The following is a 15,023-nucleotide window of genomic DNA, read 5'->3' on the forward strand; positions in this document are numbered from 1 at the left end:
ATGCAGAACTCCACACTGCTCCAGAGCCAGTCCTGCCTATTTCTTTAGGATAGTCCAAGGCCAACTCTTTGGCCTGGCTGACAAAATTTTAATGAAGATTTTCACTGTTCTGCAAATTTCAACCATTTGAGCACAAAGGATGAACAGCTCCTCACTTTGTTTGCTGCATTCTGAAATTTTAACTCCTTCAAAAATAAAGAAGTTTTCTGGTCTTAGAGACCAAGTTCACAAAGGACATTTTTCCATTGTTTTCCTAATCCTGGAACCTGCAGGTTTTGATGTCCAAAAGCAACTTCCACTTCTAGAAAATTCAGACTCTGCTGGGAAAGCACAGGGAGCAGTGGCCAACCAGGCTCTCTTTCCTGAGATACAAAGAAAGACTTTCTAATTCTTCCAAAGGCAATTAAACCTTCAGTCTCTGGGACAAGTGCACAAAGTTCTTACTTTATAGTTCTTTTTAGCAGGGACATGAGCCAGATAAGAATCATAGAACTATAAATCCAAGATCATCAACTCTTTCAGTGAAGATTTTTTTCCTAATACACACTGTGAGTGTTTTGAAATAGATTTTGTTGTTCTGAGGAAGGAAGGTAAAAATTAAGATGCAAAATGAAAATGTACCAGAGTCAGAATCACAGACAGACTTTTATCCCCATTTGATGTTCTACATATCCTTAAAAAGTCTGATGGTCATAGTTTGATTTTTTTTTTTTCTGAGTAAGATGCAAGCCTGTGAGCTGAACAAATGAGGCAAAGAGAGCATGAGCTGAGCCTTACAGACTTTCACACATTAGGCTGGTACAAGGTACTCAACAGATGGCAAGATTCCTGAAAAACACAGCCAGGATTTTGTACATGGCAAAGCAACAGTGAGTAGAAAATACTATGAGAGATGAGAAGAGACAAAAACAAAAACCAAAATAAAAAAGGCAGAAAAGCTACAAAGAGCTCATTAAATCATATTAACAAAAGACATTTCTAGACCAAAGTAGAAACATGTCAGTGTTCCAGAGGAGGAAAATCAGTGAGACAGACTTTGCTGTTCTGATGTTCTTTGTGCATGGGAGACACTCTGCAGGCGTCAGAACTGATCTGGGCCCTCTCTCCTGTCCCTGGACAGCAGCAATCAGGAGTTATGGGCAAGCAGAGCTATTTGAGATTCCTGCTCTCAGGTTGTCCTTCTGGAATTATTTTCACTCTGGCATTGCAGAGTGCAGAAAACATCTTGTTTTGCACACAGTTACGTCACAAATTCTGATTTTCAGGGGGAAACACGGTCCCCTGTATAGAGTAAATAAAGAGAGAATGTCCACAGGCTCATTGTGTTGCCTTTTCCATCAGGGACTTCTCAAAGCAAGTGGCTTTCACAAAGGAGTGAGGTGAGCAGAGCTGCACTACACAAACATCTGAGGACTGGATTGTTTGGGTTTTGGGGAGGGTTGAGTACTTTCACACCCCAGAAATGAAACTTACTATTAAAAGTTATTAGTAAAATACAGGGTTATAACTGCTCAGATCTGGGGACAGCTTTTGCTTTTCCCCAACTCAACTCCCTTAATTTGAACATCGCTCCCAGGAATATTCATTGAAGTGGTATAGAACATGATAATAAAATTATTTCTACTTTTATTAATTTTTCAGTTAAAAATCTAACAATCAGCCACAATTTCAACTCCATTCCATCCAGACTTGGAGATCATAACCCACACTTGGATACCAAGTACAAAGAACAGTTACAATTCAAGCTATTTTACTTCTTTGTGGTAGAAAATTTGCCATGGTGAAGTTATGCATTATAGTTGCATGACAGTACCACCACAAAGGAAAGCCAAAAGGTCAGCTTCAAAACTGAAACATTAAAAAAATGTTCATTATAATTCATAAAACTTTCAAACTTTACAGGAATACAGCTTCAAGAGCAAAAGCAGCACTTTGGGGGCAATCATCACCGAGCTGTATAATAGCAAAGGAAAAGCAGTGTCCGCCTTCCTTCGGAATTTGACATTTCTGTCATACACAGAAGTTCCCAATAAAATTCTAAAAATAATTGGTCCCACATTATCTCATTTACAATAAGTAGAGAAAAAAGATACCTAGGGCAGAAGGCCTTTATTTGCTTTAAAATCCAGTGGTGGAAATTGAAGGTAAGACGAATTAGAGCTAATGGTAAAATGCACTTTTAAAAGGCTATTTCACCATTACAGGAACTGCTGTAAGGATGGAGAAAGTTTTCTGCCACTGAAATATTTCCATAAAATTGGCTAACTTCCAAAAATGCCTTCTTCAGCTCAGAGTTCTTGGCATGATGCTGAAACCTCAGAGGTAAATTTATCAGGATCAGATTAGATGGATGATCAGTAGAAAGTTTTCCACCAAGGCTACAAGAATAGATTCCCAGCATCTGGATAACTTTCCAATTTTTTATAATTCAGATTATTTGCTCTCCATTTGTAGCTATTCCCCTCATTATTCTAGCCTGGAACACCTATAGTCTACAGGTGATGACCAAGCAAGCAGATAAACTCAGGGAGAGGATGTGGATCACCAGCAGCACTGACCAACAAGAGGTAGAAAAACAAATGAAGAATAACATGGAAGAATTGAACATGGAAAAATAACATGGAAGAATTAAAACAAAAAGACACAGACAGCTGCCATAGGGAACAAGCACCATGCAAGGGGCAAAATCCAGAAATGGCTTTTGATAAAAGATCAAGGTTCTAGGCCAAGAAATACTAATATTGAATTCTCAGTGAAGAATGCAGGATTTCAAATGATTTTTTCATATTCTTAAGAAACAAGATTACATCACCCTTTTAATGGGATGGAGCATTTGGTGCTTATTGTGACAATATTCCCAACTCTACATCTTTTGTGATCTTGGGCAAGCAATTTATTCCTTGTTCTGGACTCTCAGCTGCTGCATCAAATGGTAGGAACAGCAATAATTGTTTATGACTTCCATTTATTAGTAATAAAAATAATACTTGCATTTGCACAGTGTCTAACCAAAAATGAGTAGAATTTCACATAATTACTCGAGCAAATTACTGAAATGGACTGTTCACCTTGCTGGGCATTTGATACAAAGATTTAACCTAGCTGAAAGTAAACTTGAAAAAAATTAGACACATCAGTTACTGCCATGAAGCAATGTAGAAGCTTCCTTGCTCCAGAGATTTACTTTATTACAAAATATGTATTTTAATTGCTTCTTGTCATTTGTCTTTTTCTCTTCTCAGACTTATCTCAGCTAAACCAATAATGTTTTAAGAGCCCCAGGTTTAAAATTAGCAAGTCATTCTGAGTCCTCCACTCTTACCAATCTGCAAAATGTGATGTATTATGCTCACTGTATTTAATAACTACAGACAGCTGAAGCACATCCAAGTCACTTAACAGTAATATTTATACTAATTTATCATCAAACTACACTGCTCTAAGTGGTGCAGCAAATACTCCACACAAAAACAACATGCACCAGTTTAAAGGCTAAATTTCCCAATGTAATATTCATAGTACTTTGATTTTCTATTACCAGAGAACATGCTTTTTATTCCATTTAAACACAAGAACATTAGGAATTTAATTTACTCTAAGATTACACACCTACAGAAAATCAGGTCTAATGAATCATAGAGAAACATCTAAGAAATGACACTCTATTTGATCAACACCCTCAAATTCCTACACTTTTCCCTCTTCACAGAACATTTTTTTCATCACCTGCTTTTCCCTCACATCATCAGTCGCTGCAATTCACAGCGAGATCAGCAATTTAATGACAACACAGAGAAACCAATTTCATAAAATGACCAACAAAATTTGAGCTGGATCTGTTTTATCTAACACAATATTAAAAGCTGCATTCATTTCAGTCTCAGGGCTTTTTTTCTTTGTCTTACAAAGAATTTCCTCTCCTCTACTTTTGATGGTTTTAGATAATTTCCATTGCTTGGAAATTTCAGCATTTTGAAGTCAATCTTGTCCTACTCCTGCTAACAAAGACTTAGCTTCTGACTGATCAATGATAAATTTAGAACATCATCATTATTAGTACTAAATTAAAAAGCTTGAAACACACTTGTAAATAAATTGAAATTCTATTAAGCAATCCCTCTCGCAGACCATCTTACTGCAAAATTGCAATCTAACACATTTAAAACCTGGTTTACCCATAAACAGCAAATGTGGAGCTTGCTGGGATGATTCTCCAGTCACTTCCCTCAGTGAATCAAAGTTGGTAAAGCAGATTCTGAGGAGCCCTTTCAAAAATGCTTTGGCACCAATTACAACCAACACAGTCTGCACTTCCCATTTCTTCTGAGCAAAGCTGCCACACCTGACCCACCCTTCTGGAGTGCCCACAGTGATAAATTACTATAGTTCCTTCTCTTTCTCATATTCCTGGGGAAGGCAGCTATTAACAATGCCACTTCTAGCTAAACAGAACACTCACAGTCTAAAGATTTTATTTTTCTTTTATCAAGATGCTCTTTATCTCCTTGGCCAGCTGCCCAAAAATCAGAACAAAACTCTAAGCCTTACTATGATCTGCCTCTATGACTGAGGAACTGAAAATATTTCAATTTAAAAAAGAAGTTATTTGAAATATTAAGAAATTTAACTTGTCTGCAGATTTATTTATTTATTCTCAAATGGAGAGAAAAAACTATGGCACAGTGTTTATCACAGCCTGCAGTACAGCTATTCCTCATTACTTGTCAATGCACTGAGTTTTGTGGGTAAAAGACCACAGAAAATTATTAAATCAATAAAATTTATGGAATTTCAAAAATGTTCCATCAAACATTTGGAATGAAAACATCATCATATGCAGGATGAGCAATATTGAAGTAAAAATGCAGCATGAGGCTGAAAACAACTTCAGCAGCAAATGTCTGGATCTACAACACGAGCACTGTAAATGTGCCCAGGTAAGAACCAAGTAAATAAGGCATCTGAAATAAAGAGTGGTCTGTGGTCCAAACCCTGCCTGACCTCCCTCATCTGTTCTCATTAAAAGAGGAAAACTGAACATGCAAGAACTTGCAAGTGCAAAGTTAATGTGTAAAACCCCAGAGGGATTCTGCATTTGTGACACCCGACCATGGAGCACACAGCAGGTCACACTCTGAGAGCTCCAGGCTGCAGGGGCTCTCTGACCTCTGGAAGAAAATTTTGAGGAAATTTATCACCTAGTGCAAGAGCATTCACACAAACATCTCAGTTTCTCATTATTCTTAAAATTTCTTACAGAGCTGACTGGACTTTCACCACCCTGTTCCAGATGTTTGTTCCAAACCTCCCTCCCTCCCTCCCTCCACATCAAGTTTCCAGCTCAGCAGTTCTTCACATGAGCCCATCTTTATTATTTCTCCATTATTCAAACCCAGTCAACTTCCCCTCCTTTTCTCCCCTCACTTTCTATGCAGCCAACCTCCTCCTACAAAAGCCAACCTCAGTATTGAGATTTTTTTCCTGACTTATCACAATGTCATTATGGATGTGACCACCTCCAGCTGGTCCCATAAGCTCTGTTTATTGTGCTGGTGTCAACTTTCACTTCTCTTTGTCCATCTTTAGACAAGAAAGAGATGAAGTGTGGTTTATACAGGAGATTGCACCTGCAGCTACTCCTGATGAGAGATTTGGATGGGTATGAGCAGGGTATCATCACTTGTTTTCTGAGTGACAATGAAGGAAGTCGGAAAAAAAGTGCTTTTGACATGCAGACAGTGAATTCTTCCAAATTTTTTCCTACTAGTACTTTATAAATTTTTTAATCCTCCTTTCATGTCAAATAAAATGGGAAAAATAGCAAGTTCCAAACAAAATCACATTGAAATTGTAGATGCTACTGTGCTAATATTGAATGTAAAATACAAGACAAGCTGAATGAATTGAATTTATCCAAACCCAAGGGGCAGTAGGGTTTTTTTCCACCCCTGGCTCTAGGGAATAGATTTAGTCAAGTATTTTCTTAATGTTCTGAATTGCAGTCCTCTCTAGGGCACAACAGACTGTTCCTTTCTTGAGAGACCAATTCACAGAAGGAGAGGAAGAGGAGTGGAGAGCAGAAATTGTGTGGAACACTCAACTATTTATAGAACTCCAGGGAAGATAAGCAAAGCTGAACTGGGCAGGGAAGGAAAGCTAAAAGCATTTAGACCCAGACTGCTCAAAAATTGCCAACTTTCATCCAGATCCAAATCCAGATCGTAATCAAATTTTGCCAGACAGGTACCAGCTGCCAAAAACTCATTTCTCCCTTGTTTTTGCAGAATGGCTCTGTTTTTATAATCCACTTTATCTCAAAGAAAACTGCAAATTTTGGCCAGGAAGGCAATAAAAAACACCTTGCTGACCTGGCAAAGGTTGATGTGGCTCACAGCTCCAATCTGAGCAGGCTTCAGGAGATGTGAGTGGCCTTCTGGCACTCGCATCACAAATTGTCAATTATAAAAAATAAGATATGTATTATTTTGATAAAAATCAGATTTGGAAGTGAAAGAGCTTTGTTTATTTTTTATCTTCTACCATCTTGAAAGTTATTAGGGAAATGAGATAGAAACATAAAACTTGACATGTTTAATATTGAGGGAGAACTCAGGGCCACAGAATTTATAAGCATAGTAATGAATTCCAAAATAGGACAGAGTGGAAGTACAACATCCTAACTGGACTATTGTGCCTAAGATCTTATTCCTATATTCACATTTCTGCAATGAAAAGGAATCTAAATTTCAGTTGTGTTCTATAGACTCTACATCTACTCTAAATTCAGCAGCACCCAAAATTATTTTTAAAATTTAAAAAAAAATCCCATTTGTTCTGTTTAAGGGCTTAAACTTAGAATAGATATAAGGTTTATGAACAAAAGGAGTTAGAACTTAAAGTATCAACAATATAAAGTTTATCCCTATTAGCAGCACACTTTCAAATAGAAGAGTAAAGCCTGAGAATTGAATAGAAAAAAAAATCCAATTAAGGCCTGCATCTCATCTTAATACACTGCTGAGTAAATCAGAAAAGATACATTAAAGACAGTGTGTTAAATTAAATTAGCTCTACATACTGTATTTTAACACTTCCTACCATTTACTGAGAGTGCAGGAACAGAGCAGTTTTATGAGAGTACTTAAAACCTTCCAGCTTCTGCAGCTGAATCTCCAGAATTACAGCTCACATTCAGGATGCAGAAGGAAATTCTCCTGAACAAACAAGTCTCAAAACAAATAAAGAAGTCAGCCAAATCCCTTATAAATTTTAAACCAGCTCTGTCTGCCAAACAACTGCCCAGTAAGCACTGGGAATGTTTAACAGCTTAAACCAAGGGTTTGAAAAACTCACAATATGCTTTCAAAGTTTTCATCACCCAGCCAGAAGAGTTCTCCATTTCAACTCTTCATTTGGGTTGGACTGATCTCTGAAGCTCAAGTCCATATGGAATAAGGACTGAAGTGCCAGTTTGTTTCTTCCATCTGACAAGAACTAGACCCCACCACAAAATCTCAGCTTCCAAGCATGAAAAGCAGTGCAGAATCCCCGAGGTTCAAACTGGCACTGTGTTTGCTGAGAGATTATGGCATCTGGTTACATTTCTTACTGCAGCTTTTGCATGGAGACATAGAATAGTTGAATATCTGAACACACTGCAGTGTTACTCAAAAAGTAACAGAGTCAGCCTCAAACCTGACATTCACACACCACAGCAATGGTGAAAGGCTGAGTTACCCTCAGCAGAGTAATTAATCCTTTCATGCAGATGCACCCTGGAACAACCAAGGAGTTTAGACAAGGCTCAGCACAACAACCCAGCACTGAACAGCAGAAAAGAATATCTGAACATAATATTACAGCCTGAGATTCCATTCAGCTTGAGGGTATAAGCAAGCTTTATGATGAGGTCATAAAGCAATTTTTACACTGAATTTATGAGCTCATTGTAACAGTCATTTCCAGAAGCCAGTGACTGGTTTATTAGGAGACAGCCTACAGCAAAATTGGAAACAAAGATTGCAGAGAAGCTCGACTGCAATATCCAAGACTGAAGCCCAAAATCTGTAAGGCAAACAAGTAGGGAGGGAAGGTTTAAGCATGAGGCTTATAAATATCTGAACAAGGACATTTAAGAATCAGCAACACGAGAAGCATTGATTTACACTCACTTTCATTTGCAGAAATTCACTTTTATTTGAAGATGAGCTTATGCACAGCATGCAGGATTGAAAAAAAACCACTACCCCTGAATATTCACACCAGACACCTATTGTTAAATCATGAATAAGTGAAAGCAGAGTGTTTTCACCACACATACAAATTGTTTAAGATCCATCTTGCTTCTTAAGTTTAAAACTCCCACTTGCTTCTTACATTAGTCCTTGTCAAACCACTCTAATTGGCACAACAATAAAGCAAATGTAACCCAGAGCTCATCCCAAACTGCTCTGTGAGGGACAAACAGCCCAAAAATCCAGATTTGTTCAGCTGCCATAGAGAGAAACTCAAGGATCTTTTAAGGAGGTTCTAGGGAACTCAAAAAGGTTCATAAATATCAAATATTTTGAGACTCAGCATCAAAGGGAATCTTGGATCCTCTCTCATGTGCAGATCCCAGCTTGTTTCATTTCACACAGCAATGTCTGAGCAAAAGCATTTGACAATGAATATAATTCATGTACTCAAAGACACCCAGTCTAAACCAGAGAGACTGAAATCCAAAACTGCAGCAAATTCCTCAAAACTCAGCCAAGACAACTGGATCACAGCACATTCTAATGATATCTATAAATTCTTAATTGACTGGATTGTTTACAGTAACTCCCTGTTATTTATGGTTTGGAATTTATCTGGCTTTCATTTCAAGCTATTGGTGGTTCCTATGCTGCTTACTACTAAAGAGCAGTGTCAAAACAGAAGCCACAAGCAGAAATCCACATTATCACAGAATGACTGCTTAAAGAGGCAAGTACATCTCACTTAAAACAGGTCATTTTTTCTGGTCATTTACCCACTACCCACTATGTCTGTCCATGTATGTAGAGAGTTAATTATGTGCACAGCCCAGTGAATCAAAAAACATTTTTAGCATAGTTCTAAATAGTTTTGAGCTCCATAGGCATTTTTAATTCAAGCAGATCCAGTTATTGGTTTATAGTAGTTTAATTGGGACAAACTCCAAGCATGCTACAGGTTCTGTACAGCAGTGATGCTCATCAGGCTCAGGACACAGAGACATTTACTCAGCAAAGAATCTTTGGTGCTGTTGGAATGTGTATTCCCTACTCAACATAGTTTGGATCATCTGAATGGTTCTTCCATCACAAAATACCAATTAAATCAAAATTAATTCCATAACCCTGGCAACAGGATCCAGCATGTGCCTTCCCACCACAGTTTTTCTACACATGCTAAAAGCCAAGTTTCTGCTTTACACCCCTTCAATATCCTTCTAATACTATCACACAGATCATTGGGAACCTGCAACTTCTTGGTTGCCAGGACAACTGATTGACAAGCAAAAAGTGCACCAAAATTCTTTTTTCTTTTGTACTTGGAACAAACTTCTGCATTTCTAGATTTTTTTAGTCCTATCTTGAAGTAACACTCCCATTGCTGCTGTAACTGAGAAGTGTCTACAGGTCAGACATGCTACACAAATCTCTGAACTTAATTAATGTTAGACATTTTGTTCACTTAAATAGCAAATTATTTCCTCAATCATGCTCATTTACATTTGTAAACAATTGGGAAACACCTGACTATGTCATAAAAAACAAAGACTTGAGTAATTTTGCTAAGACCTTTCCTGTGCTGCAGAATCAATTGATGATGAATTAACAGTGCTAATGATCCAAAAGAAACACATTTACAAATTAACAGCTTCACCTGTTAATTGCTCAGATAGAATTGTGAACTGTGAAGGTATCAAATTCACAGGCAAAGCAAGTCACTGAGAAAAGCAGAGCCTGTGTTTGCTTCTCAGCCAAACACACACAAAGCCAAATTTTGCCACATATAACAGTCACTCTAATTCCTGACAGGATGAGCTGATGCAGAACATGGATCTGTGCAGGAAATGTTACAAATACTGCACACAACACAACATTCACCAAAAGCTGGGAAGAGACCAATGAAGCGCTGCAGTCCATTATTTACAATCTTTCTTATTTTCATCTCAAATTATATCTTCAAATCTGGCCATTATGAAGCTAAATTTATTTCATGCTCTAAACAACAACTTTACACTTTCAACAGGTAAGATCTGCCCCAGAAAAGCAAAGAGCAGCTTAGGCCAGGGCAGATTTGGTAAGCACAGTGCAGCTTCCACCTACACAACTCTTCTTCTACCCTGCTACTTTTCTTTACTTTTCCTTTAACTCTCTCAACTATTCTGTTTTATTACTTGTAGGAACATCACTAAAAAAAACCTCACTGCAAGAAAGCCAAGAATTCACAGAGAAGCACCTTCCTACAGAGTAAATAGCTTGAGAAAGCACCATGAGGTGAGCTGACAGCTCCCCCAGTACACCACAGGGACAGCCAGCTCTGCAATTTCCACTCTTAGCCTGAACTTTCTTCACCTTTTTTGTTTGTTGGCTCTAATATAACAATCCAAACACAGAACATCAAGCTGTGCTAAAGGAAACCAAAGGGAAATATTTATGAGACAAGGAAACCTTTGTTTTTTAATCACACAACAAACCATAGCACAGTACAACTAAAAAACGACAGGTTTTACTTATTTTGGTGTCATTCCCCTACCTTGACGTGACTGAAATCACCAACTTTGCTGCTTTCCTGGGGATTAAGAGGTTTGGTCTCCACTCTTGGTTTGACAACCTGCCTGAAAGGACTGGAGAGTGGGAGTCCACTGACACTGATTCCATCTGGAAAACAGAACAAAGAGAATTACTTTTGCTTGTCTCATGCTATGTTTTGTTCCAATTAATATTATATCTTATTATCAAAGGGAGAGAAAAGACACAAAATTTATATTAACCTTTTACACAAAAAGACAAAACAAAAGACAAAGATTATTTGGCTGTTTCTTCCAGGACACCAAAAATAATCAAACTTGACCACACCAAAAACTCAGTGAATATCATGGGGAAGGATGGAAACTGCATTTGAAATAATCACAATAGAGATGCCAGGTTAATAATATAAAATTACTTTTAACATTTACAGTATTAAAATAAAAATCAAAGTTTGTGGTTTTCCATGTCAGTGTGATCCCATCAGCTCCTTAAGATCCTTAAATTAATTTCCGGTACAAGGATTTCTTTTTAAAGTGTATATTGTGGAAAATGACAGAAAATAGAGATGTCATATTTTGTACATCTACTAATGCAAAAATAGATTAAATAGTTCTCACATATAAAGGAGGCAGAATGGAAAGTTAAGGTTTCCATTGTAAGAGTCAACAAAAAAGCTTAAAAATACCCTGAGAGGAATGTCCTGAGAGTTTGGTGCTTACTCCCAGTCTGGGTACTGGCACACACAGGATGACAAAGATACAACACAACAACTTAACAGTTTCTTTACTGCCAACAAAGTGTAACTTGAAGGTGAATAAATGCACTGCAGCACATTTGGGGTCCTCAACCCAAAAACTCTAAGCACAAATTTAAAATGTTTGAAAATTACTTGTTGAATCAAAAGAATTAGAAGAACAAGAGAATTAAAACAAGGAAGCTTTAACAAACAGTAAAAATAGATTCACTATTTGTTATTATTTACATCCAAAGAATAGAAATACTTTGTTCCTTGATGCTGTGCAGAGCAAGTGCAATCCACAAACACCAACTAAATACAAGCAAAATCTCATGTACAGCAGCAGAGACATAGAGCTGAACACACAGGAAACACCAAATTGTGACAGAAAATCCAAACAAATTTCCTAAATTGCTCCTATGAAATCTGGACATGCTGAAGATACATTCCTCAAAAGAAGAAATCACAAGAACAAGATGGAACATGAAAGGGTTTTGCTTCATTAAACTTCACAGGTATCCAAAGGAGAAAACAAAGGGATTATTCCCATATTCCCTTACTTGCAATTTCCTTCACTAAGTAATTCTAAAATTCACCTTAGCACTGAATAAATATCCTAAAAAAATTCTATCAGTTCCTGGGGGAGAGCAGGACAGGAGGTGAGCATCCTGCCCATGCAATGCAGCAGGACCATGAAGAAGACAAAACACAGAAATAAATAGAGAACTACATTTGATCACAGGCTTTGCAAGCTGCTCTTTCAAAATGAAAATTAGAAGTTTTAATTGAGGAAAAATATTCTTCTCCAACTGATGAATGATTTTCACTAGTTCTATATTTAGAACAAAAACTGACACTGACTGGTGCATAAAATTGCAAATTAAAACATGAAAGGAACCAAGTATGAAAACCTGCATGGCATTAATCACATTTTCCACTTCTTATATGGCATGAGCTTTATTTCTTTGAGAGAAGAATAGATAGTACCTAAAACATCACAGAGATACAGCTAATGCCTTTCTTAATTACTTTATCTTTTAAAATCCCATTTTATTTTTAATTTCTACAGTGGGGTGGGGGGAAGAAAAAACAATCGCTTAAACATTTTTTCTGGAAAGAAAACATTTTTAAATCTCTAATTTGTATCTGAAAAAGGAAGTTTTCTAACAAAGGAGACATCAGGATGAAAGGGAAGTCCAAGGTAACTTGGTAGTGGTTGAACTTTCTGTCTCCAGTCTGTGGCACTTGCACAGAACCAGTGCCAGGCACTTTGTGATGCTGTAAATGACTCAGCCCTTCTCAGCCTGGACTGCTCAAGGCAACTTCTCTGCCAGAGGACAAAAAAAATCATTTTCTACCACAAACAACTATTTTTTTAAATTATTTTGTTTCTCCTCTTCTTTGATCAGGCAGCAATGGCAGAAAGGACCTTGCCCAGCTCCCCTGCAATACATTAAATATCCTGTTAAAAACCCTGCTAGGCTGCAAAACTTAATGATGGCAGGAGAAAACACTGAGCACTAATGAAGCAGTTCTCCAGAAGTTTAACATTATTGATACTTATATTTTTTGAGATTTCATACTTTTTATTTTCTCTCATGAAGTTCAGAGAGGTGAAGATGCTAAATCCTCCATAGTTTTGTTTTGTCAATCCCAACTGTCAAACATCCTGAGCAGCCTTGTACTATATAAAAAGTACAATTATCTTTCCACTCTGTCCAGAAATTTTCCTAATTTCAACAATCCACACTGAATATTTCCATGGTAACAGCATATGACCAACACTTTTCCCATGGTAACTGCAAAAACACAGCTTGCCTTTCCAACATCCCAGTCACTGCTGTCACAACAGAGCAAAATCTCCTACCAGCATTTCCTCTCTCCTATCAAATGTTAAGTAAATTGTCAATTTAACTTCATTAGCCACTTTCCCAGCACTCTGCACAGAAGAATCCCACAAAATTTCTTACTTGGATGAGGGAAGTGCATTCAGGGAGTTAAAACTGTGGAATTACAATGAGCACAGAAGGAAGGGGTGGCAGGGGACAGTTCCTGGCCTGTGTCACACTGTGCTGTGCAAGGACCACTGGCCTGACCCAAAAATGGATCTATTTTTACTGTTTGTTAAAGCTTCCTTGTTTCAATTCTCTTGTTCTTCTAATTCTTTTGATTCAACAAGTACTTTTCAAACATTTTAAATTTGTGCTTAGAGTTTTTGGGTTGAGGACCCCAAATGTGCTGCAGTGCATTTATTTACCTTCAAGTTACACCTTGTTGGCAGTAAAGAAGCTGTTAAATTGTTGTGTTGTATCTTTGTCATCCTGTGCGTGCCTGTATCCAGAATGGGAGTAAGCATCAAACTGGGGACATCACAGCCATGGAGGTCCCAAACCCCATAGAAAGGAAACACTTTAAAACTGTTCCAGTGACACCACAAAAGTTGGGATTCTGAGGCAGTATCCAGGCAATTCCATGTCACACAAAATGGAAACTGTGGAAGGTTTTAGGCTGCAATGCTGCTTTTGTCCAGGAGAATTTCATACAATCCAACAGCACTGCAGCTCTGCTTCCTGCAGCTTCCTCAAAAGCAGCACAGGGACCCTGAGAGGGGCAGGAGGAGGAGGAGTCCCAGAATTATTCAGGTCAGAAAAGGCCTCAGAGATCATTGAGTCCAGCCTGTGACCGGACATCACCACATCCAGAGCCCGAGTGCCACGTCCAGCCCTTCCTGAAACACCTCCAGGGATGGAGGCTCCACCACCACCCTGGGCAGCCCATCCAGGGAGGGCAGGAGGGGCTGCTGGCCTGGAGCAGGATCCCTCCTGCAGCCCAGGGATATTTCTGGGGGGGATTCTGCCCCTCTGCTCTGCTCTGGGGCTCCCAACATCAAAAGGATGTGGAGCTGCTGGACCAATTCCAAAGGAGGCATCAAAGATGCTCAAAGGGCTGGGATGCCTCTGCTCTGGAGACAGGCTGGGAGAGCTGGAGCTGTGCAGCCTGGAGAAAAGGTTCCAGAGAAAACTCAGAGCCCCTTCCAGGGCCTAAAAGGGATCCAAGAGAGCTGGAGAGGGACTTTTTGCAAGGCCATGGAATGATAAGACAAGATGAGGGTGGCATCAAACTGACAAGGAGAAATTCTTGATCCAGAGCATGATGAGGCCCTGGCACAGGTTGCCCAGAGAATTTGTGGATGCCCCATCCCTGGAAGTGTTCAAAGCCAGGTTAGACAGGGCTTGGAGCAACCTGGGATAGTGGAAGGTATCCCTGTCCATGGCAGGGAGGTGGAATGAGATGATCTTGAGGGTCTCTTCCAATCCAAACCATTCTATGATGCTACGTCACAGAATCGTAGAGTTTTTGCAAAGTACACAGCTTGATCATAACATATGAAAACTAAATGCCACTTCAACCCATTTGTTTATTTTGTCAATTCTTGCCTGATTGAAATTTCAAAACAAAAACCTCTTGCTAGGCAATATCTCATAAGAACACTGTAACAGCTTTGAAGTTCTTTAAACATGCAG

At 38.5% G+C, this 15,023-nt stretch overlaps 1 protein-coding gene across 2 annotated transcripts in view; it reads right to left on the bottom strand.

Annotated features, from left to right (window-relative positions):
* TRAPPC9 (trafficking protein particle complex subunit 9) overlaps positions 1 to 15,023 on the bottom strand; it is a 447,408-nt gene that overhangs the window by 360,905 nt on the left and 71,480 nt on the right. For both annotated transcript variants that reach the window (XM_058802185.1, XM_058802177.1), the window contains one exon: positions 10,768 to 10,892. In XM_058802185.1, the coding sequence (XP_058658168.1) occupies positions 10,768 to 10,892 (125 nt within the window). The remainder of the gene's footprint in view (positions 1 to 10,767; positions 10,893 to 15,023) is intronic.

This window comes from Ammospiza caudacuta, chromosome 1 (assembly GCF_027887145.1).
Source record: "Ammospiza caudacuta isolate bAmmCau1 chromosome 1, bAmmCau1.pri, whole genome shotgun sequence".
Taxonomy (NCBI): domain Eukaryota; kingdom Metazoa; phylum Chordata; class Aves; order Passeriformes; family Passerellidae; genus Ammospiza; species Ammospiza caudacuta.